Consider the following 24,300-nt stretch of genomic DNA (forward strand, 5'->3'; position numbering starts at 1 on the left):
AATCACTTTGGGACAAAGAGGGGTTACCTAGAGGGCAATGCCTGTGGTACAAAGGGTGATGAGGGAGAAATGGGATGGATGGCCTGAAGATCGGACACCGAACCCCTTACTGGCCCTAATGCATAGCTTAGGCGATGGTTGGAGGCCGGTGTCCACACTGGAAGACCAACCAAACCCCAAAAGCGCAATACTAAAAGAGATGGGAAAAAGACCTGGGAGTGGACATAACGGAAAAGCAATGGGAGAGTATACTGGTGTATCCAAAAGGAGGTGTCATGGAACTCCAGTTTCAGGCTGATACAACTAAATGTACTGTATCGCACTTGCATGGCACAGCACAGGATAGCTACATTCAGCAACAATGCATGACCAACATGACTCTGGTGTGCAATGGGAGAAGCGGATCTGATGCACATGTTCTGGGGTTGTGAACGAGTGCAGAGGTTCTGGGCAAGGATAGAACAAGCCTGCAGGAAGGCTGGAATAGTGAGAAATGATATGATATGGCATTTGTAACGCGCCTATACACAAGTGTTTAAAGGCGTGAGACTTGTTTCAACTGGACTCCGAAAGAAAGCTTGCTGGGATCATACCACAGAAACAGCAGATACAAGCATGTGGTCAGGTTTATAAACATGGTGTGTATACTGGCCAAAAGATCCATTGTCATGGCTTGGAAATTGGCTTGGGGTCCGCAATACGTGAGCTGGCACCAGGAATTTGAACGCTGGGCAGAGGCAGAAACTAGAGTGTGGATGGAGGGGGCAAGTGGAACGGAGGTGAACGGAAGTGACAAGAGTGCAGTTTGGAAGTTGTTGATTTGGGATATGTTCCACCCATCTGATGACAAACCACTGCAAACACTCTGTGGCCTTTTTTCTACTACAGCCAATCTTACATTAGTTATAGTCGACACAAGGTCGGAAACGACCTGGGTGCTACTTCTGGGCTGATAACATTCACCACTGACAAGTCCCCTGCTGTAACGCACACGTACTAAGATGATGGAAATAGTATAATGTCTGACAAGTGAAGAAAGTTGTTTGTTATTTTGTTTTCTTGTTGACACCAAAAAGCTATTGCATATGTATGGATATACTCAATAAGATGCGAAACATTTGATACATGCATGGCTGTACCTATATAAATGCTAATAAAAACATGTTAAAATAAATAAATGGGTCTTGATGGAGCCCCTGGATCAGGTTTGGTGCAGGGGATCCCGAGGGCTTTCTCCACGATCAACACCTGCGGCAGCTGGTCTTGATCAAATAAACTCCCTACACATAAGCTCCACAAATGCCTCCAGCAGACCCAGGGCTTGTGACTCCCATATGCCAACGATCCCGATTTATTTCTCCAGGTCGTTGTTTTTTGCCGTGACAACATTCAGGTCTGCAACCATTTTCTTCACCTGCTTTGCCAAAGATGAGGCTGTGTCCTCTAGGTCCGATATTCTACTTTCCATTGTGTCCAATGTAGCCCCATGCTTATGCAGGTGCCTTTTCAGCAGATCCACTTTGCATGCAAGTGCATCTAGCTTCATATCCCATTGCCATATACCGGATTGCAGTTGAAGTAGCAACTCTATTTCAGAGTCAGAGACTGCGTCGTCCCTCGCAGTCACACCTTCACTGTCCCTATCCAGATCCATCAATACTGTTGTTTTCTGCTTCTTGGAAAAGAAGTGGACCCCGAAAAGAGAGCTTCTGCGGTTGATCATGTATCCCAAATTGCAGCCGTTTTAACTTCCCTACGCACAGCTCCTGGTCTGTCCTGTGTCACTATGGTGGTTAGAGAGTTGTCGTCCTCCCTCCATTTTTTTTCCAGAAGCTATCTCAGGCTCTTTCGCCACTCCCCTTCCATTCTGTGGAGCCACTTCATATGCGACACGCCCTGCTGTCAGCTGCTACCTCTAGGGCCTGGTGCAACCTGCTGCTCAGGTATCTGCCCCTGCGCTACCTGCCAAGACACAGCCTGCCATGCGGCTAGCACTATGCGAGCATGGCCGGTATAACTGGAGTACCACTGTGCCCTCGGTGGCAGGCCTTCTGCCCCTGCAGCCTGCCTGTTCAGCTGCTTCTCCATCTCAGGGGAACGGCACAGCCCACTGCTCCGAATGAGCTCTCTGCAGTCCGCTGCACAGCTGCCTCCGGCCTCTACGCACTAATCCACAATGCACCCCAAGGGCCGGCACAACCAAGCCAGGCACACGCAGCGCCGTCTCACCTTTGCCGGCAGCCGCGCTCCATCACCTCAGCCCTGTTTCCAGGCCACAGGCTTCCTCTCGAGGCATGGTGTGCTGATCGCTGTGGCGGTACAGGTTCAGTGCTCTCCCCTTCACCGTTCAGGTGTCACCATTACTGCATGGTGGTGTGATCTCAGGAAGACTTTGGATCTGCAAGAATTAATAGCTAAAAAAGAAGGTCAGCAACGCGCAACTCAGAGAAGCCGCCATCTTGACCGGGGTCTCGAACCGGCAGTTGTTACTAATCTCAGGGGTTAGGGAGTTCAGTGGTAGGGAGCAAGGAGGGGTAACAAGTAGAAGCGGGAGAGAGCATATTGTGGGCAAGGCGCAGAGTTGAATGTGGCTTTGGTATGCAGATTGAGAATAGTGGCAGATAAAGTAACAGCCAGTGAATGACTTTGAAGAGGAAAAATGAGGGGACAGCAGGTCATGGGGTGCCACATCACATGGAGAAGATTGACCGGTAGTAAGCTAGGCTAAAGAGGCAGTGGTTTGCTAAATTCAGTACTTTATTTAGAGGGGAGTATAAGAATACCGAGTTGGAAGATGGTCCCATAAAATGTCTGGTGCAGTAGTCCAAATTGCTGAGGCAAGATTAGAAATCCCAGTTGGGTGGGGTGATTTGCAAGTTAGAGCCACATTTTGTGGATTTCCAAGTGGCGGATCGCAGTGGAGATAATGAACAGGTGGAGTTTGAGATTGCAATCCATAAGGCCTGCAAGGATGCAATGGGATGTGGAGATTGAGGAGTAGGGAATGACATTATGAGCAAGGACCCATCAACATTGGTCTCCAAATTTGCCTTTTCAGATAGATTCCCAAAACTTTGGATGCATCATGACTAGCTTCCAACAATGCCAACATTGCATCGTTACCCTTCCAATCCAAAGAGGCTGAAGGTTTGTCATAAATTGCTTTGAGTTGTTGGTTGCCAAACTGGTATCTTTACTTTGAAAACGTTGAACTTAGAAATGGATGATTCAGGACATTCTGGTTGACCCGAGAGAACATTTAATACTAGCTGGGATTGTACAACAATGTGAATTTAATAGGAACAAAAACGCAATGTGGGCCATATTTAAAAATTTGTTTGCAGAAATGTGAAACGGTAAGGCTGAGCATAACATTTTTACATTCACCAAAAAGGGAAATGGGAAAACCTAAAGGTTTGACTAATACAATAATTAGGCAGTGGGATAATAATTAATATATTTAACATTCTGTTGGAAGCATTCCATACAGAATTAGACATATTCTGATGTTTGCAATTAGACAAGTTAAAAGAAGACTATGATTCTAGTGCTAGCAGTTACAAAGAGGACGTAAGATGCTTTACATTTTGGTAGACATAGCCACACCAATCCTGGTGAAAACAGTTAGCCGTTGTCTGGGCATTAGAAAGCTGGGCATTAGAAAGCCACAGTCTGCATAGGGACACTAATAAATAAAGATGCGTTGGCAAAAAGACTTACATTTTGGTAAGGCCCCATGAGGAATCTGTGATGCACGTAGCGCTCCACAAGGCTGGTCTTGCCAACACACTCCTTTCCCAACATCACCACCTTTGCATCTACGCGTTGCCCACTCATTTCAACAGCGCTGCCCGGTTGGGCCTGTGCCCTCTGCTCCCTTGCTTCACAATAGCAGAGACCAAATGCCTTGCAGTCAGGCAAAGGCTAGTTTACAAACCAGGGTACAAGCAGTCACGCCAGAACAGGCAGTCACACGTCCAACTGGTCAATTTCACCTGCAGATGACAAAGAGTATTGGAATCAAATATCAAAATGATTCTTGCGACACCATGAAGCACGATCAGATATAACCTATAAAACAATTAATCATGTACAGTGCAGGCTGCACGTTGTAGTGAAACGATAATTTGGCCAAAATTGTTAGACACCACAGTGTGACGTGCTTCCGTGTGAAATTTGTTATTTATTTTTATTGAATTTTATATAGCGCTTTATGCCAAAGAAATGTAGGTCAATGCGACAAAATATAGGTTTTTCAATATCCCAAGTCTAAACATTATATGATTTTGGGCAGGGTTCGTTTCCCCTGCGCCTATACAGCAGATGGTGTTTCAAGGCGCAACAAGACAAAAGAGGGCAGGAGATGAATTAAAAAAAAAACAGTTTGTCTAGGTCATGTGTCATTCGGATCATGCGAGTGCAATAATAAGACGAGGGGGGGAGAGACAGAGAGAGAAGGTGCAGGTAGGAGTGGAGAGCGCAAAAGTGTTGGGGGGGGAGAAGAGGGCCCTGGGCTAGGCACGGGCCAAGGGAGGCCAGGTGGACAAATGCCAGGAGAATGCAAGAAGTGCAGGGAATGAAGGTCCACATGGTAAGTGCCAGGACGGGGCTGGCTGGGCTCAGAAGGGGTGCAGGACCTGCCAGGATAGCACAGTGGGAGGGAGCCTGGTGGGGCAAGGGATGGTTTGGGGGTGGGGAAATCAGGGGATACCCAAGTGCTGGGGTAGACTGGGTGAGAAGGGCCTGGTGCCCTGTAAGATTCAGAAGGAACCAGGCAGCCAGTGAAAATGCGGTAGAGGGGGACATTAGCAGGGAAGGGGGAGAGGGAAGGAAGAAGAGACAATTAGGGTCTTGTGAAGCTTCCGGAACTTTAGGAGATCCAGCTCAAGCCTAAGAGGGGAAGAGAGGCCATTCCAGAAGGAGGCACCTGCAGAGGAGAGGGATCTACCCCCCTCCCTCAACCCCCCTCTCTCTGCTTGGAAAAGTGTCTTATCATCTGCAGAGAGTTGGAGCTACAGGACCAAAGGGAGGACGGTATTTAGGGAGGGAGAGTTGGGTGTAGTAGGGTCCCAGGCCCCAGAAAACCTTGTGGATGATGCAGAGGGTCTTGAACTTCATTGTTGCAGCAACCGGGAGCCAGTGGAGAGATTTTAGGGCTGGGGAGATGCAGTCCCTGGGCTTGAGGCCAAGGATAAGTCTCACAGTCCGATTCTGGATTAGATGAAGGGGCGAAGGAAGGATTTAGGCAGATTGAGGAAGAGACTGTTGCAGTAGGCTAGCCTAGAGAGGACCAGAGCTCTGGAGACATTGAGTTTCTGGGGGAAGGTGAGGAACGGGAGAATACCTGAGGAGGTGCAGCTGGTAGTGGGCCTACTTGGCAAGGTCCATGATGTGAGCAGAGAAGTCGAAGATGACAGCAAGATTTGTTTCCAGCAGGTTAGGGGAGGGGACTAGGGTTCCAATGAGCAGAGATCATTAGCAGCACATCATGCCTGAATAGCAGTCAGACAGTCAGGAACAAAGAAGGAGGGAAGCTTGAAGGAAAGCTGCCGGTCATCTGCATATCACTAGAAGTGAGGAGAGAATGCAGAGATTAAATGGGCTAGAGAGGCAAGGTAGATGTTGAGCCACGGCAGGCAAGAGGATGGAGCCCTAAGGGATGCCATATGTGGGGAGTGTGATGGAGAGAGAAAAGGGCCCAGTTGAACCTGGGATGGCCGGTCAGAGAGGAAGGAGGTCAACCAGTCCAGTGCCAAGTCCGTGATGCCAAGGGTATCAGAGGGCAGATTTAGAAGGTTGGCATGATTGACTGCATGAAAGGCAGAGAAAAAAGAAGGATGAGAACAGATGGAGAGTTAGAAATCGAGATTTGAGAGCAAGTCTTCACAGATGTTCAGGGGTGCAGTTTCCGTGCCTCTGGTTGCTCTGAAGCCAGACTGGTGGGCGTGTAGACAACCAATAGATTCAGAGTGGTGGATCAGCTGCAAGATGACCAGCTTCTCAAAGAGTTTGCCCAGGAAGGGGGTAGTGGCGAAAGGGCGGTTGTTAGCCAGGCCAGAGGGGTCTGCTGAGGGCTTTTTGAGGAGAGGGTGCACAGGGGAGTGCTTGAGAGGTAACGGGAAGGAGCCAGTGGTAAAGGAGCGATTGAAGAAATCAGCCAATGATGGAGCAAGGGAGGCAATGTTGTCCTAGATAGTTCTGGAAGAGCAGCCGGAAACCTGTTTTAAGGAGACTTTAATAGCGAGGAATTGTCTAGAGACCTCATCCAGTAGAATGGAAAAAAATAAAAAATAAATAAAATTTTAAAAAAGTGGTGAGTAGGAGGGAGAGGGGTGCCAAGGGAGGCCTGAGAGCGGATGTCCCGAGTGTTGTTATCCTCCCAAAGAACTGTCATCGACATACCACTAAACAAGTACAAACATCTAGCCTTCTGGAATGTTCATGTCACTTCCACATGCAATGCTTGAAATATTAATACATTGAAAGAAGCACTTCCAATTTAAGTATTGCGAGACAAGAGGCAACTTAGTATGTGCCATACCGATACGTTCATGCTTTTTCGTACAAGCCATACTTGTGATCGTCGGTAATGGACCACTATAAACAACTCAAAGTGCTCCTGGATAAACAAAAGAACAAACCATGGGGCGAAATAAAGAATTGAAGGTGTACTTAATAAAGGGTGTGCTAGGCAAACCGGATGGTGCATTTTGTAAATATTACGAAAAGCTCGATTTATAGGTAGGTGGGTGACTGTGTAGCATTCTGGTATGAGAGGACAAAACACACGGCCTCTCCAAAATGTAAACGCACCTGGTTATTTACAAAACCATTTTCCAACAAACAAATCGACTTCTAAATGCTGCAAATTTCAACATGAATATTTACATCTTGATCTATCCTTTTTTAAATGGCGACTTCTTTCTCCCCATCTTTTATAAGAGTGGGCTCTTCAGGGTGATCAATTTCGGTTCTACATAACTGCCAATTTGAAGTGGCAGCAGGGCTTGAAATGGAAAAAAGAAGTGCATGTGTTCACCAGTCTAGGTTAAAGTGGGCGTGGTTCAGCCTTGACAGCGTGCAAAAATTGCACTTGTACTCCGGCCCTGCCAAGGCTACCCGCCTCACTTCAATAAATCTCACTCGGTGTACCGCTCTACTTGTGTAATTCTCCATTTGACTCATGTTCAATTTCTGCCTCGCTCTTCATGACCCTCTCGGTGCCCCTTTGTATTTGTCTGCCTCAAACCCCTCGCAATTGCATATCACCTGTTTGCACAGCACCAGATATGCACACCTGGCAGTGGGTACAGAATATTGCACATTACAGAGAAATTATGCAATGACAGAGTTGGGTCATGACCAGTAACACTGGTAGTCACCAAATTGTGTAGTGGAGCTGGGCAATTGTTGGACAGAATAGGATACAGCAGGCTAGAGGCAGTATGAGACATGATGGTCATATAGCATGGCAATACTTCAAGCACACAAGATTAAATGCATGCCTGACAATACCACGGGGATCGCAAGTAGTTTGAAATTGCAGCTGCCCTAGCAGAGCTGAGGTAGCCCAGTATGGCACAGCTCCCATAGCACAGGTAACCTATGGCATATTCCATCCCGATTACAACTCTTTACTTAAGCAGCGTATGTTTTGGGTAGTGAGCACTGTCACAGTAACAATAAAACAGAAAAATCACAAAAGACAATTATGCTCGTTTTCAGGCACTATAACAATTGCTTGAAAAGTTTGAGTAAATGAAGCACCTTAACTTTTAGGCTTACAATCGTTTCCCCTCTAGGTTTCAAAAGAAGGCATGATTTTACTCACAAACACATCAGGAGGGTGTGTGTTCCTTTACCACATACACTGCGAGTCAGCTAGTTTCTACAGTAATAAACATTAGCACATCCACAAAGACCACAATGAGATCTACCCAGGCTCAACCATGCATGATTAAAAACAGTATTGCAATTTATGTTTAGGGGGAAGAGGTATTTAGTGTAGGGGGATAACTCACAGAAGATCAACTGGAAAGCATGGGTTTGAAAAACAGCAAACCATTCAGTGCCAGTGTTTTGATTAAGAATTGAATCAAATAGAAAGAACTACAGGGAAGGACGAAAATGTCATCCCATAGCCTTTCTAGGACCCAGTGACTGCATCTCTCTTGCTCCTAAATTCAAATCCCTCTGTATCATCCACCAGGCTGTCTGGGCCCGGGGACCACACTATCTCCAAATTTATCTTACTAAATACTCTCCCTCTAGACCACTTTGTTCTTCTGGCACCAACACTTTGCGTGTAAAGTGCTTTGCTAAACAGAAGGTAGGTCGTTGATCGCTTTCCTTGGCTGGCTACCTCCTATTGAACAGCCTCCCCCTGCCTCTGCACCTTGAGCAGGACTTTCTTAAATTCCGGAAGCTCCTCAAGACCTACCTCTTCACCTCTTCCTTCCCTACTAAGCCAACAGTTGCTGTGATTGGTGTCTGAGACCCTTATGCATCCTCGGGCCCCTGACCTCCCACACTTCGGGCCCGATTCATGGAAGTGTTTTATAATGGTGCAATCCCATAGGAAAACGTTCCATGAACAGGCCCTTAATATGCCCAGCACCAGTCTACCCTCAGCACTTGCCTTGGCACACCCTCTGCCTCAGAGGATCGCACTTACTCCTAACGTGGCCCATGGTCTTGTAGCATTCTTCAACCCAAGCACTTCATCTCTGGCTCAACCATGAACCCGGACACCCCAGCACTTATGCCCTTTGCCCTTTTTCTTTTCTGCACTTGCGCGTTCTGAATACTCAAAAGGCTTAGGTTTGTCCTTCCTCCTTTTCCCTCAAATAACTATTGTGTTTTGTAATGCATTTCACTCCCTTGTTGCCTCCCCTCGACCTGTGGGCGCTTTGAAACAGTATTTTACTTGCTGTATAAGCACCCAACAAGCAAACAAATAAAAATAAATACATTTTTTATTATTGTGCCTTTACTTTATGATCCTTTAAGAACAAACTTTTGCACATTTAATATCAAAAATACAAAATCACATTTATCCATCCAAATAATTAAAATGGATCATCAAACATCACGATAATAAGTATACAAATAAAACGTTCTTATGTTCAAAAGATGCAATCATCCAGGGGGCGCACGGATGGGATTACTTTCCGTGTAGGCTCCGCGCAAAGGTCCCGAAAAGTGGATTGAGCCCCCACCAGGAGACCCCCCTCCACCTCCCGGCCACAATTTCGACGGAAATAAGCATTGGAAGTGTTCAGGACATACTGGGAGAAAACCCGGACTGAAACAGCTTTTTTTTGTGGCGAAACCCCCTTTGCAAGATTGGGCGCGCGAAGGAAGGGCATGCCTGCGAGATCCCGCCGTGCCCTCCTGCGACCGCAGAGGAGTGATCCGCGCGGAACCAGGGAGAATTCCGCGATGCACACCACTCCCGGGGCCCACCGACAAGTACAGGCGCACAGGTACGCACTCCCCCAACCCTGTGTGCCGGGGGCCCGATTGGGCACCGGGTGCGCCCGTGGGAGGACTGCTGTGGAGCGGGCCCAGTTTACGCAGGCTCTGCTGTCACTTCATGTACATATAGGTATACACCAACCGACGTATCGCTGAGGTCACCGGCCGAGTCCAAGATGTCGACTGTAGGATCTGACGCCGCTGCCACCAAGGCAGATGTTGCTGACCTGCTTACCGAGATGAGAAGCACGAGAGCAGATATAGGCAGCAAAATCGATAAAATCACACAAAGAATGGACAAAATGGACGACAGGCTGGAACGAGTCGAGCACAACCAAACCTCTCTGAACACGTTGGAGGCACAAATGGATCACCGCATTGCAGAAATAGAACACAGGGAAGAAGAAATACGCCTAAAGGTTGACGATCTCGAAAACAGGGAGCGCCGTAACAACATTCGTGTGTTTGGCGTGCCCGAAAAGGAAGGCGAAACCGACCTTGACCTAAAACAGACCCTACCCACCATTCTTAAGCTCCCATTTAGGGATGAATTAGTGGATGAACCCAAAATTGACTGCATCCATAGGGCTGGAGGCAGACCAGGAGGCCCGAGATCAATACTGGCTCGTTTTCACAATTACACGGACAGAGCTAGGATCCTAGAAAAGGCCAGACACGCACCACAACTTTCACTGGGCAAAGCGAACATCTCAATCTACCAAGATTTATCATCGCTCACATTGGCAATGAGGAAGAAATGCTCCCCAATTACACGGATGCTGAAGGACAAAAGGTATCAGGTACCGGTGGGATTATCCGTTCTCACTCACCTTTGATTGGGAGGCCTCGACAACGAAACTAGTTTCGGAAAAGGACATTACGGAGTGTATAGCAGACCTGTTGGGTCCCCAGGGTGAAGGACCCTCCCGTGCTGAATCGAAAGGAGGCGAGGGTGAGTGGCGCACTAAGGGCCCTCAGCGCAGGAGGATTCAGGGATCCAGAAAATTCCGGAGAATGAACAATTCACAAGACATGGAACACTGACCCGGATTCCAGGCTGTCACGTTAAGCTGCACGTGGCAAAGGTACAATGGGGTGATTGGTATGGATGAGGCTGAGCGATCGGGCGCTGCACGCGAGAAAGTGGAGGGTTTTCGGTATGACGGTGGGGGGAGCTCACGCGCAACATGCGCCAACGGTGCACCCGACCCTAGGGTCAGACTTTAGATGTAATTGTTTAATTTCTGTTACACATTTGACAAACTGGGGCCTGCATGTTCAGGGTGCCTGGGTGGAAATGTGGGGTAAAACGGACACTGGAAGGATGCCTAAGAAGGTGGTCGTATTTAATACTTGCAAGTTGCTTTTGCGGTGTTAAGATTGCACGGTTGGGGGCTCACTGTTATATATGTTTACATTAGGACAGGACCGCTTGTTTCGCGGTTTCCATTGGTGGTCCGAGGCCGACTGGGTGATGTCAACCTGGACGGGTCGGATGCTGAATGTTGGGGGGGGGGGGGGGGGGGGGGGAGGGAGAGGGTGGAAAGTGTGGGCTGGGAAAAAGACATATGATCCATGTGAAGACGGACCTGGGGGGCAGAAGAACACAAAGTGGGACCATGAAGGGTCAAAGCGCGAATTGGAAGGGTCTCTCCTTGGCCTCTTCAGGACTCGGAGACCAGACGCACGCAAAATGAACCATGCATTGCATTATCGAGCACGTCACGGACCACGATGCAGACGACATGGTCACTTAAGCACTCACATGACGCTCAAGATGGTGCCTATACTCTCTAACGACACACTACGAATATGCACACTTAATGTGAAGGGATTAAACTCCACCACGAAACAATCCATGGTGGCCAGAGAATTCAGGAGGTCAAACGTAGATGTTCCTTTTCTGCAGGAGACACGATACCAAAGGGAGGGGGGGGGAGAGGGCGATTCCATCACACGAGGTGGGCCCTTCCTACTGGAGCTCTGGTATCTCAAAAAAAGCGGGAGTGGGTATTGTAATTCGCAGGGGCCTTCGGATGTCAACTCTTGAGACTTGGTCAGACAAGGAAGGAAGGGCTCTCGTGGTTGTGGGAAACATTCAAGGCACAATTGTCACCCTTGCCACGCTCTACGCACCTAACAAGGGCAGAATAGGTTCCTCCACAAAAACACTGAGAAGGTTTTTAGCGTGGCCAAGGGACACATAGCGCTAGGTGGAGATTTTAATACATGGATGGACAGCTCTGTGGATAGACAGACTAGGTCCGATGCACACGATCCACCCACCTCCCGAGATGAAGCTGAAAGCAAATTAACCCTGGACCTATATGGCCTCACTGACGCTTGGCGCCATTTGCATCCAGCGGATAGGGGCTTCACCTTTCACTCCCTCCCTCCCTCCCTCATGACACACTCACGCATTGACTACATTTTCCTCTCCGATGGCCTCCTGCGAATACTTCGCGCCGCGAATATACACCCCACGGCATGGTCGGACCACAACATGGTTATGGTGGACGTATGCTGGAACGACCTGGCCCCTCGGAATACTAAATGGAGATGTAATGACTCCTTATGGGCAGACTCGGTTTTCAAAGAAACTCTTGAAATTGAGATCGATCAATTCTTTACCACAAATGACACGGGGGAGGTTGGGAAGACGTCCATATGGGAAGCAGCCAAGGCCACTTGGAGGGGGGTGCTCATTAGGGAGAGGGTCCGGAAAAAAAAGAGAACGTGCCCGGATAGAAAAGAATATTAGGGAGAAGCTCGCCACAGCCCAAAAGTTAGCACAGTCCTCCCCATGTGAGAGACCCAAGCATCTTGCCAAAGCTAAACCGCTCAGAGAGGAGCTGAAAATACTTATCGTGGGCAACACAGCTCAAACCCTACAATACCTCAAACAAATATATTATGAAAAAGGCGACAAGGCAGACGCCCTCCTGGCGGCTCGTCTTCGTACACAGAAGGCAGAGAGGTGGGTCGATCTCATCGAGAGGACTGACGGCCCCCTCACAGACACGACAGTAACATCCCCCGAAGGCATACAAGAAGCATTTGTCTTCTTTTATGAAGATTTATATACATGTGACACTCCTCCCGAGAGTATTGACACATACCTCGAAGAAGTGCAGATCCCCACGCTCACATCCGTGGAGGCCGAATCCTTAGACACACCAGTCACAGAAGAGGAAGTCACTGAAGCCATAAAACGCCTGAAGACGGGAGAGTCCCCTGGGGATGATGGTTTCATGCCTGGTTTCTATAAGACATTCTCCGCACTCATTGCCCCCTTCCTTGCATCCTTGTTCAATCACATCTTTGATACAGGCCAAGCCCCCCCCGTCCTTCTCTCAGGCCCTGCTCGCTGTCATTCCAAAGGAGGGTAGAGACCCCAAATATTGTAGCTCCTATCGCCACGTCTCTCTTCTCAACATTCCTGCTAAGGTATATGCTAGAGTCATTGCGGCCCGGCTTGAATCACACTTACCTCGGCTAATACACTCCGATCAAGTTGGCTTCGTTATTGGGAGACAGGGTGCGGATACCATGAGGAAAACACGTCACCTAATTCATGAAGCACAGGGAATGGGAGGGGATCCGTCTCTTCCGTCATTGGATGCCGAGAAGGCCTTTGATAGGGTGTCATGGGTCTTCTTAGAAAGGGTTTTGGTCTGGAACGGGCTCGGGCCGAAGCTCCGCCACGCCATCAAAGCACTATACACATCCCCCACAACGTCAGTAGCAGTGAACGGAGGCTATTCACGCTGGTTTCCCTTGGAAAGGGAAACAAGGCAAGGTTGCCCACTGTCGGCAATACTATTTGTACTGTCCCTTGAGCCGCTCGTGCAGAGGTTAAGGAAGGATGGTAAAGTTAAGGGAATCATAGTGGGTGATTGCGAGTATCAACTAGGCCTCTTCGCTGATGACATATTACTATACCTAACTGATCCCCTGAATTCTGTCCCAGCTGCGATCGATATAATCAAAGAATATGGCGAACTGGCCAGCCTGAAAATTAATACTGGAAAGTCTATCCTCCTCCCAATTGATAAAAGTAGAGACGCTGAGTCGGAGCGCTTTGCCCCTCTAGGAGTAAAGGTCAGCCTCTCCACACTCCGATACCTAGGCATCAATGTTACACGCAACTTGGATTCCCTATATGAGGCTAACTTCCCCCCTCTGTCACTTGTCCTTCAAAACAACATCCAAAGGTGGTCCAGACTCACCATCTCCTGGCTGGGCCGTCTAAACACAATCAAAATGGTGATTCTTCCCAAAATACTTTACTTGTTCCAAATGCTCCCCATCAAAATGCCCCAAGAATACTTTATGGATACTAGAAAGTCCCTCTTAACCTTCCTGTGGCAAAATCAAAAGCCCAGAGTCCCCAGATCTTTGCTCCAGCTTCGAAAAGATAATGCAGGGGTAGGCCTCCCAGACATAGAAACATATTATAGGGCAGCCCAGCTGCGTGTGCTTGTTCCGCATGTCAGGCAGCAGTCAAAACCGCAATGGATAGCCTTGGACAATTACAATCTCCGCCCTTTCATTCTGGGTGAATGGCTATGGGTTCAGGGTCCCCAGCTGCGCAATAGTGTCAAAAATCACCCCATTATTGGAACGATATGGGCAATATGGAAGCCAGGCAAGAAAATGGTGGGAGTTACAACATGGCCCTCTCCGTTGGGACACCTCTGGTCGCCGGGGATCCGGGATGCAATCCCAGAACCAGGGAGCTATTACACCTGGTATGACACGGGACTGGAGAGGGCTGGTCAACTCTGGAGGAATGGCACCTTCATTACTATTCAGGAGCTTCAGGAGGCACTTGGCATAGGATCGCTTTCGGTTTTCCTCTACCTTAGACTCAAGGGGGTGATGACAAAGGCGATATGGAAAGATCAGCTACAAAGGGACCTCACCCCGTTCGAGAGAATTCTCGACACCTGTACGACCTCTAGAGGTTTAATTAGTGCAATGTACTCGGCGCTGATTGAGGTCGATATTACACCATCCCTCACACTCAAGAACAGATGGGAATCAGATATGGGCAGGCAGATTCACAAAACGTATGGTTACAAATTTGTAGACGAACGGCGAACTCATCTATATCCTGGAAAATACAAATTGCATGACGTCAAGTTGATGTATAGATGGCAGTATGATCCGATCCGGCTGGCTAAAATATACCAAGGGGTAAGCCCACACTGCTGGAGGGGCTGTGGGAAGCGAGCAGACTATTGCCATATGTGGTGGGGATGTGAGGTGGTCCAAGCTTATTGGTCAGAGGTTCTCAGCTGGATCAAGGAATTGGATGAGGATGTATGGGAGAAACAACCACTCCTGATTCTGTTCGGCCTGGTTGAAACGGACGACACGACCTTGAAAGCACCCAAAATGATACAAGGCCTTCTTATGGCCGCAAGAACCTGTCTCACCATGGCTTGGAAGAGACCCAAGCTCCCTAGCAAAACAGAGTGGTTGGGGGTTGCACTGAACATATACAAAATGGACAATCTGACTGCGGCCCTGCAGGGGGAAATCACACCACAGTTGAGAATGCAGGTCTGAATTTCGTGCTAAATATGTCACATAAACAGAATGTGTGCAGAGCGTTGCTACACCCAGAGATAATCCATGCGATGGTTCATGTCTGCTATGTCGATTTCACAGGTCATTTTGTGCTCATGTGTCCTATGTTATGTATATGAAAATGGTTCTAATGTAACATCTGGTGTCTTCTAGCCCGTCAGACGGCGACACGGGAATTGGGGGGAGGGGGGCGGGGTGTAGGCAATTGGTTTCTACGTTGCTATTGGAAATGTATGTGTTCCGCAAAGACTTTATATGTTCTAAACATGATTGCTGTTTTTTGCAATAATTTTTATCTGTCTTGTTGGTGGAAACTGCTTGTATATGATTACCAAACTGCTACCTTTTGAAAACTAATACAACTGAAATTTGAAAAAAAAAGATACAATCATACAATCTGGTTGTCAAGAGTTGCCAATTTCCAAATATTAAAGGCCGCTGCGTTGACTAAAATAGAGTCACCACTTATTAAGGCTGCCCAGAATTTAAATAAATAAAAATCAACCAAACAAAATTAAGCTGGGATTTAGTGGAGAAGGGAGAGCAAACCAACAACCTATTAGATAATCTGCCATAAAAGCTGTCCTCTGCCTTTGTTTTAACTTGCGTAGATGACCCGACCTGGCATCCTAATGTTTGTATAAATATATATATATTTTTTTTTTTAAGGGTGGGGCTGAAAGTTGTCCGAGTGGTAGGGTGATCATAGCTACCCACAGTAAAGGCTGCAGCAGCTATCGCTTCGGATAGCTTAAATTTTGCTTATGCCCTATATTAGTGTGTCAGTCCTCTCATTTAGTTTGGAGAAGTCCAGTTCCTCAATATAGAGAAAAATTAGAAGAGGCGGTGTGGCTCATTTAAAGCACTGAGCAGCAGTCTTTGGTAGTTATCAACAAGGAATATGGAAATGTATGCTGTACCTGTTGCCGTGGTCGAAATTATTACACTACCCAGTATGAGCCTAGGATGATCGATATCTTCACTAAACGCCGACGCTTTCCTTAAGCCAACCCATTCTACCTTCTTACAAAGATTGTCCTCCAGCACCTAAAGATACCCCTAAACGACTCTTATCAAACATTACTGCTCGCACAGCATCAAACTGCGCTTCACCAACTGGCAGATTCTCTGTGTGAGCTCCACTGTCATCTCTCACTCCCAACCTCATTATTACCCCTCTACGACTTTACTATTCCTTCTCACATCTGTTCCTGTACCTTTCCCCATCCTCTTACCTCGGCAATGCATTTCCTCCTTAACCATAATACGGAAGTCATAGTCACTGGTGTTTTCCAGTTCTCTGCGCATGCTCGCTTCGAGGTCACCTGGCTGTAGATGGGAACTATCGCACTTCCGGCTATGTCCCGGAAATAACATAGCTTTCGCCAAAAGCATGAATGGGGGTAATCTGGAATAAGTGGACGTGCAGAGTCCTTTCTGCTGAAGCAGCTGACTCGACAGGATGAAAACGGAGTTAGCATAAGAGAGATGATGCCAAAAGGGGTGGATTACTGGTGCGTGAGAGATGCCGAAGTGGAGCATGACAACTGGGGACGCAACAACAGTGTCGCAGGAGCATGAAGGATATAGGGAGGAGGAGGGAACTAAAGCAAAATGAATTGACAGCATAGAGAATCGGTTGTGAGGTAGCACATGACAGATACATTCTGCTTCCATATGGAAACATGCTTTTTTGTGATCCAATGGAAGCCGGTTCCTGATCTTCGGTTTTGCTAGATCCTAAATTGCAGAGGGTCATTCCGTATGCCTTACTTTTCTAGCGGTAAGTGTGACCTGGCAGGTAAGGCTATACTCTCAACTGGGGAACAGGGCGATTAACGGTACATATACACAAGCTGGATGTTTAACTCCGGAGAGCCTCTTCTCTTGGGTAAAGCAAGCGGGGTCCCCAAAGTGCAAATTGTGCCGGTCTACCAACATAACACAGCTAAGTGTGCACTGTTTTTTTCGTGCAGGGACAATGTTGCTTAATTGTGTGAGGCCATACACAGTCCGGGGGCACACGAGAGTCACACCCATAATCAGGCCCTATTGTGATTAGGACTCAGGGATAGATGATTGAATGATCAATTCAGAAAAAGCAAAGTATCCATTGCCTCTCATCATGGATACAGTGTAGGACTTTAGTCCAAGTACTACACCATGTAAACCAAACCCTCGTCTCCATAATGTGCCCAGCACCAAAACATTAAGCGTCATTAGTCTCTGCTAAAACACTCAAATGTCATTAACTAAGGTTAGCTGATTTAGTATACAAAACTACAAAGCCACCCCACAGTGTCACAAACCAACCTTTAAACTCACTCATTTCGTATCTCACCTCTAGCTAACATGGCATCACACCCAATAAACTCCCACAATTACAAATCACTGCACTAAAATAAACACTTAAATGTCTACCTGCATGACAAGACTGCTGATCACTTCACCCACTATCACTATGAGCCGCTAGCAATTAGTTTGACCATTCACCACACCCAAGAAAACATTAGCTGACCCCCAAAAGAAATCCAATAGCACAAAAACATGTACCATTTACAAGTTGGCACCAATCTACAAATTCACCAGATGAACTATAATAGTTCTACACACAAGAGCACATGCATCTTCAGTTTCACATAGCAGCATGTGAGCTACAATTACATTGTAGATTAGTAGAAGGGGCACAACCAAACTCGGTTGTGGGGATCTTCCAATTCCATTGTTTTTTTTAAAACCGTAATCTGAAAGATTGCGCAGGTGTGTTGTAACGTGTAGGTGTCACTTCATTGTCCAAACAGACATGACCATCATACTGTAACAAGAACACACTGTTAAGAAGGCGTGGTGATAAGAGTTGAGCTTGTCCAATTAGATCTGTCCGACAAAACATTTGAGGCAGACAATTGACGGGTTACTTTATAGTCCAATATTTTGCAGTTGTTGCACAGGTACATCTCTGAGAACTACAACATTACACAGACATCTGCCGATTTAATACTGTGTCTATCAATTGTCCAGGTGAAGTAAGATGCAGGTTCTGAGGAAGGAATGAAGAACACTAGCCATCCCTGCCAAAACACTTAGGTTTTCCAGCTTTTGTGAACAGCCATTAATACGTTTTGGAATAGTCCTTTTTCACCCATCAGCTTTTACAATATAATTCTCTTGTTTTTTTCACTGCATCTTCTTTTTCCAGATTCCACCAGTAGCTGCTTTTCCTCCTCTAACTTTCTTTTTAAAGCCTCAATTATAGCTTTTCGTTATTTCATCAAATGTTTCCTGTGTCTTACTACCGTTTTTTGGCTGCGGGTATGAAAAAGGCAAGTTGAAACTTCATAATGTGACTACCAATACAACAAACATTTTGCCTGAGCTGTACACTGGGGCGACTCCCCTTAAGCGTGACCATATCCGCCCTCTTGGAGTTTTGCCTATTCTTGCTCTCCTTGGCGCTTTCCCTCCCTCCCCATGCAGCTACCCACAACTCAGTGTAGCTGCACACATAAAAGTGTGTATGGGTACATGCCCTTGAGAGTGCGCTGTGACCACTATAATTTATAAATAGTGGTGAGCTGTGTCACCAATTTGACAAGGACTACGCATAAAGACCTTGAATGAATAGGACAGAAACGGGTTGGTATTTGCGAATCGCGCTCTACCTTGGACATCCTAGATTGGTTCCCCAACCTGTGGACTAAATTTTCAGGATTGCAACTAAGGTAAAAAAAAACAAAAAAAAAAAAATCAAAAAAGTTAGGAATTTCGATTTGGGGAACCAATCCAGGATGTCCAAGCACCACTAAAGACTTTTAGCACAACGCGCCAGCCATTGACGGTCTCTCGGGACTCAACCCTTTATCATCAAGTACTATCAGAAAATTGTTTCAAGATATTTCAACAATCAACTTCCAAACCTGGTCACCATACCAAGTGTTCAATTTCAAGGCCTTGAAGACGGCTAAGGTCGAAACATGTGTCAGCTGATTTTTTGGGAATAAATTCACCTACAGATGAATAACCCGACGACATTGTTTTACTTTCATTCTAAAAGACTGTATACCTAACCTTAAGGAGGTAGAGTGCGATTTGCCAATACCAATCCATTCTCTGTCCTAGCTGCACACATACTCTGACCTGGACAACGGTCCCAGAGAGCGTTCAACCCATAGCGCTTTGCCAATAACATAAGAGAAATCAGTAGACCATCTACACTTTGGAGAGTTACTCTAGAGGAAAGAGATGCTGTAAATGAGGTGGGCATTGTGTTGCATTTATCTGTATGTATGAAAAAAGGGAACAACTCCGCATAGGAACGTCACATGTACCCTCCTCCCCAAACATCAAATAGATGAAAAAAAAATAAAAAAAAATAAAAAATACAATGCTTACCCAACTAGGAAAGCATGACTGCCATAAACTTTTCTTCACATATTGCTCTTCTACTTTCATTGATACCCACTGTAAAGGCTGGAGGGGGTTGTATGTACTTCTGGTCTCTATATGGCAGAGGAGAGGCACCGAGGACCCCAGCCAAGATTCTCTATAGGGTAGCGCTGGTCGAGCAATCAAGGCCTAGCTTCTCATGAGGTGATGCAGACTGGTTATCAAGTACAGTGTAGTCCCCAAGCCACCACAAAGGAATGTCCACACACTGTATTAGTTAAAACACAGTCTTTATATAATTATGTTCAAGGTTATATACAATCACTATAACTCACTTTGTGCTTAGTTAATCTATAATGGCAAATATACACTGTTCTACCTGGTACCACAATTACTATTAGATCTCATTAAAGTGCATCAACTGTACTCTGGTTAAATGTCACACAGATCATTCAATAAAGGAAACCAACAATAGAAATAGGAGGAAAGCAGTTGGTTGGAACAATTGGCAGAATACTGGCCCCGTTACCTATACACAGTTCTTTGTGGACATCCCCCCCACCTGGGCAACCTGTAAGTAAAGATATCACAAGTCCAGTCCATATATTGTGCACAAGAGTCTTATTTCCTTCAATAATAGTTCTACAACACAACACCAATGTACCTGGAATAGCAGAGTTACTCGTTGGGCCATCGACTGATCCTTCTTGAGCGGCTACCTTTAAAGCAGGAGCCACGGATCGTCGAGATCCCACGAGGAAAAGGGTTGAACGACGATGGGGAGGTGGCAGCTTCGCTCCTAGCGGTGCTCGGCGATGACTGAACTTTGACGTCCTGCAAGGAAGGGGCATGCCGGGCACCTCGGTGACATTAGTTCAGAACCGCAAAGAGTTTGAAGAACTGTGGCCCAGCAAGGGTGTCGAGTGGTCGACGTCTCTGCGGTCTTTAGCTGGCAGGAAACCCATCGGCAGATGCTCGTCGGCAGCCTCGATTTTCTCCAGCGGGACAAAACGGTCGACGGTGCAGGCGAAAGCGTCCTTGGATCAAATGTTACTTAGCCAAAGGGAGCATGGCGGCTCCGGTCGGCGACGGCAGTCGCCAACGGTGATGGACAACAGTGTCCGGGTCCTTCTCTTTGGGATTCCGCAGTGGTCCCAGTCTCCGGTCGGCAGCCTGTCGTAGGTCTGCCTACCAGGGAGCGCTGGCAAAGATTAGCAGTGCAAATTGGTCACTTGTAGCTCGGGAAGAGGGGCCTAACCAGGTCCTCTCTGAGTCAGTCCTTGGAGACACAGCAGCTTTCAGATCGACGAAGTAGAGCAGCAGCAAGACTTCTCTTCCAGCAGGGCTTCAAGGTTAAGCTTCAGTTTCAACTCCAGTTTCTCTTCAGCTTCTGAACACAAATTTTAGCAGTGAGAGGCCCCCAGATATACTAGTTGATCTCCCATTCATTCTGCTGGGTCACACTCAGGCAACCAATCAATCAGAAGGGCATTCATGCAGGCAGGCAATCGGATGCATAGTGCATTCAGGCCATTCACTTCTCTCCAGACACTCACAACAAGTTATGTGTATTGGGACAAGTACCAGCCATTCAACACTGCATTCATACCAGTTTCGGGCAGGGCAGTCTCAGACATTGTATCAAACACCAGAAACTAGACATCCACAACAAGAGGTGCATATTGGTCACACACTCCATTCACCCAGGTCCCACCCACAGGGTGGACCCACAACATACAGTCACTGGGAAGGCTCCAGCCAGTCTGGCCTGGACTTCACAACAGCACCATATATGGAACTTCCACCCAACATCCAGTCAGGGAGAAGGGACAGAGTCAGGGCTTCCCAGGACTTTGGGAAAACAAGTTAACAGGCAATAGAAAGCAAGAGGCCACAGGGGCCATCCTGTTTCCTATCAGGAATCAACTGATTCCAATGGCAGGGCCTGGGTATCCCAAAATAGAGGTCAGATTCAGCATGGAGCTGCCACCAGCCCATACTCTGCTCTGTGGGCCACACAAAGTTGCCCAAACACATACACTAGGGGCATAGGGTTGTACCCCCACCCATGGGTGCCATAAGGGTATCCCATGGGTCTGTACACCAAACCAAAAATAGGAAGAGCTTCACTGCTAGGAGTCCCACATGGACTCCTGGGCAGAAAACAATACAGAACACAAATGAAAAAGGACTACAGGACAGGGACAGAAAGCAATTTACAATTAATTTCACCAGGAATTGCAAAGGCTCATATTCCCCATCCTTTCAAATGCACAGCAAATTGTCGGAATCAAAGAGTGCCATGATGATTGGAGTTAATGTCTAAAAGAAGAAATAAAATATGTAAATTTAGTATGTGCCAATTATTTGTGAACCAGTTCTGTAGCCAAAACCATTCATTTATAGTGGGCTTGCTATGGATGTCCCTGCCTGATGTGTCAGTGAAGAGTCTCTTGGTGTTTGGTTAACTTCCTCCAACACTTCCACCCATTGTGGCTTTAAATAGTTGCATCTGTTTGCAAATTTAGAGGTGGTGTTCTGGAGAGATAATACGATCTTAACTGCAGATGTCATGCCCCGGCCGTGAAAGTACTGGAGCCAGTGGAGACTGAGGCACTGATCGCTAGAACCGCTCTGGGCTGTCAAGCCTTCTCCTAAAATGGCTGCTGCTGCTATATTTGCAGTCATTTCCGGGTGCTCTGTGCGTTATATCCGTTCTAGGACTCCTACGTTCTGCCAGTACTTCGTTTCGTGGTACAAGCTATTTGCTCTATTTAGACTTTTCGCTCCTCTCTTGTGCTTAGTTTACTCTTCAGTTCTGCCTCCCTACTGTTCGCTCCTGTCTGTGTCATCAGGTTTCTGTTTCGGCTGTGGCTGCTTTTCGCTTTCACTTTGCTTTCGCTTTCTAGCTTATTCCGTTTCCCTGCCTCTGTGCCTTCACAAGGTTGCTTTCCCTTTTTACCCTTCCTTATCTTTTAATTTCCTATTCCTTTCTTTGGACCAACGCCTTGTGTTCGGTGTTTAGGGCTGCTATTACCGCTCTCCGGTACATCCTTTAGCTGTTCTGGCTTTTCTCTTTTGATTGTACCATTGCCTTGATTTCTGGGTCGAGGGCTGCTGACATCGCACACCGGTACGTTCTTTTTCTGCTATGTCTTTGTTTCTCTCTTTGACCGCCGCCTCCGGCAGGTCCTTATTTCTTTTGCTCTGTCATTTCCCAGCCTTTGGGCTTACGGCGGATACTTACCTTCTCTCCCTCTCCCTTTTTCCTTTTGTGCTGCTTTGTTTACTTCTACTTAGGCATACCTTTCCAGTCTATGTCTTTCTTTGGACATACTCGGCTCTGTCTCTTTGGGGTTTGTTGGTCCGCTTCCTTACGTCAGGCGGTTCTTTCCCTATTCTCGCATGGTTCCTGTTCTTGACCTCGCGTAAGGCTGCATGGTGCAGCGGACTTCAGATTCTGGAGATAAACTTCTGTTTGGAGTTTCTGCCATCTCCTTCAAGAAGATTAAACTACCATTTACCAAGGGAAGAAGAATCTCTTACCTCCACTGTTCAGTGTGGTCTATCCCCAATACCAACAACTCTCCCGAACCAGAAGGACGAACTACAGATTTCACCGTCATCTTCCGTCAAAAGGCTCTACAGGGTTTCTTCCGCCTTAATGGCTTTTTCCCTGGCCTTTTTGGTAGCTTGCTCCTTGGGGCTCCCCCTGACCTTGTACTTGCGGGTCACGGTGGCCTCTGAGGGAGTTCACCCCTATTTACATCTGAAGAAGGAGAAGAAGCCTAAAGAAACCAAAAAGACCAGAAGTAAGAAGGACTCGGGACTTATGAAAGCACCATTGAAGACTCAGGTGAGGAGAGGGAACCGGAGGTTCTGCAAGTCCTGACAGCAGAGCTATTGTACCTAAAATGCTGCAGTCATTTTGTGCGTGTCCTTTAAAAGACAAGCACCCGTTTCATTTTTAAATGTAAATATCAACCATAAAGAGCCCCAGCTTGCAGAAAGCAACATGTACAGGAAATAGGAGGGTATGCAGGGACAGCACCCATGACCAAAGTGATCTTTACTGGGGAAAAAAAGTCAATATTACACCTTAGCAGGAAGACCTTTGCTAATATGAGTCAGGCACTATCCTCCAGAAGGGTCAGAAGTCTCACCCCCTCAACTATTTGTGTGGAACATTGTGGGGGCATTGGAGCAGCAACAGCATTAAAGCCAGAGAAGGGCAGCCAGTAGGAGCATGTATCCCCTACTTGGCAACGGTTTGAAAGCAATCAGCCTGATCAGTAGAACAGTCATTGTGTGTAACTGAGAAGGAGTGGCCCCACCCACGAAAAGGGGGCCTCTGTATGCTGAACAGCTAGGACGCCTTATGGCAGAGGCCTTCAAACTGGGGGGCCCAAAGGATGCCAGGTGGTGGGGGGCTTGAAGGATTATGGTGACTTTTTAATAGAAAATATAAGCATTTGCGGAGGGATGGGGGGGGGGGAATTATTTTACTCAAGGGGGGGGGGGGCTCAGCATAAAAAGGCTTGAAGACCACTGCCTTAAGGGAATAAAGTGACCTCCCACTTTCAAATAGCAAAGCAATTCACAGCACTCCTTTCCCGCCCAGGTCAGAAAACTCCAGCTACCTCGCCAGCCTGCTGATACACAAGGCTGCTGAAAATCCAGACAAGCAAGAAAATAGCTCAACATCTAACGAGATTGAACGTCCCATCATTAGATAAAAAGAAAAACTATTTTAAAAAAAGCATTCACCCCAGATCATCACAAACAATGATCAAAAAAGATATTTTCAAAAATAATGCCAGGGATCACTATCCCTAGTAAGCA

At 47.0% G+C, this 24,300-nt stretch overlaps 1 protein-coding gene across 2 annotated transcripts in view; it reads right to left on the minus strand.

Annotated features, from left to right (window-relative positions):
* RAB24 (RAB24, member RAS oncogene family) overlaps positions 1–24,300 on the minus strand; it is a 427,397-nt gene that overhangs the window by 366,552 nt on the left and 36,545 nt on the right. For both annotated transcript variants that reach the window (XM_069651501.1, XM_069651502.1), the window contains one exon: positions 3,721–3,995. In XM_069651501.1, coding sequence (XP_069507602.1) covers positions 3,721–3,837 — 117 coding nt within the window. In that variant the 5' untranslated portion in view covers positions 3,838–3,995. The remainder of the gene's footprint in view (positions 1–3,720; positions 3,996–24,300) is intronic.

This window comes from Ambystoma mexicanum, chromosome 3p, assembly GCF_040938575.1.
Source record: "Ambystoma mexicanum isolate Mex_15411 chromosome 3p, UKY_AmexF1_1, whole genome shotgun sequence".
NCBI lineage: Eukaryota > Metazoa > Chordata > Amphibia > Caudata > Ambystomatidae > Ambystoma > Ambystoma mexicanum.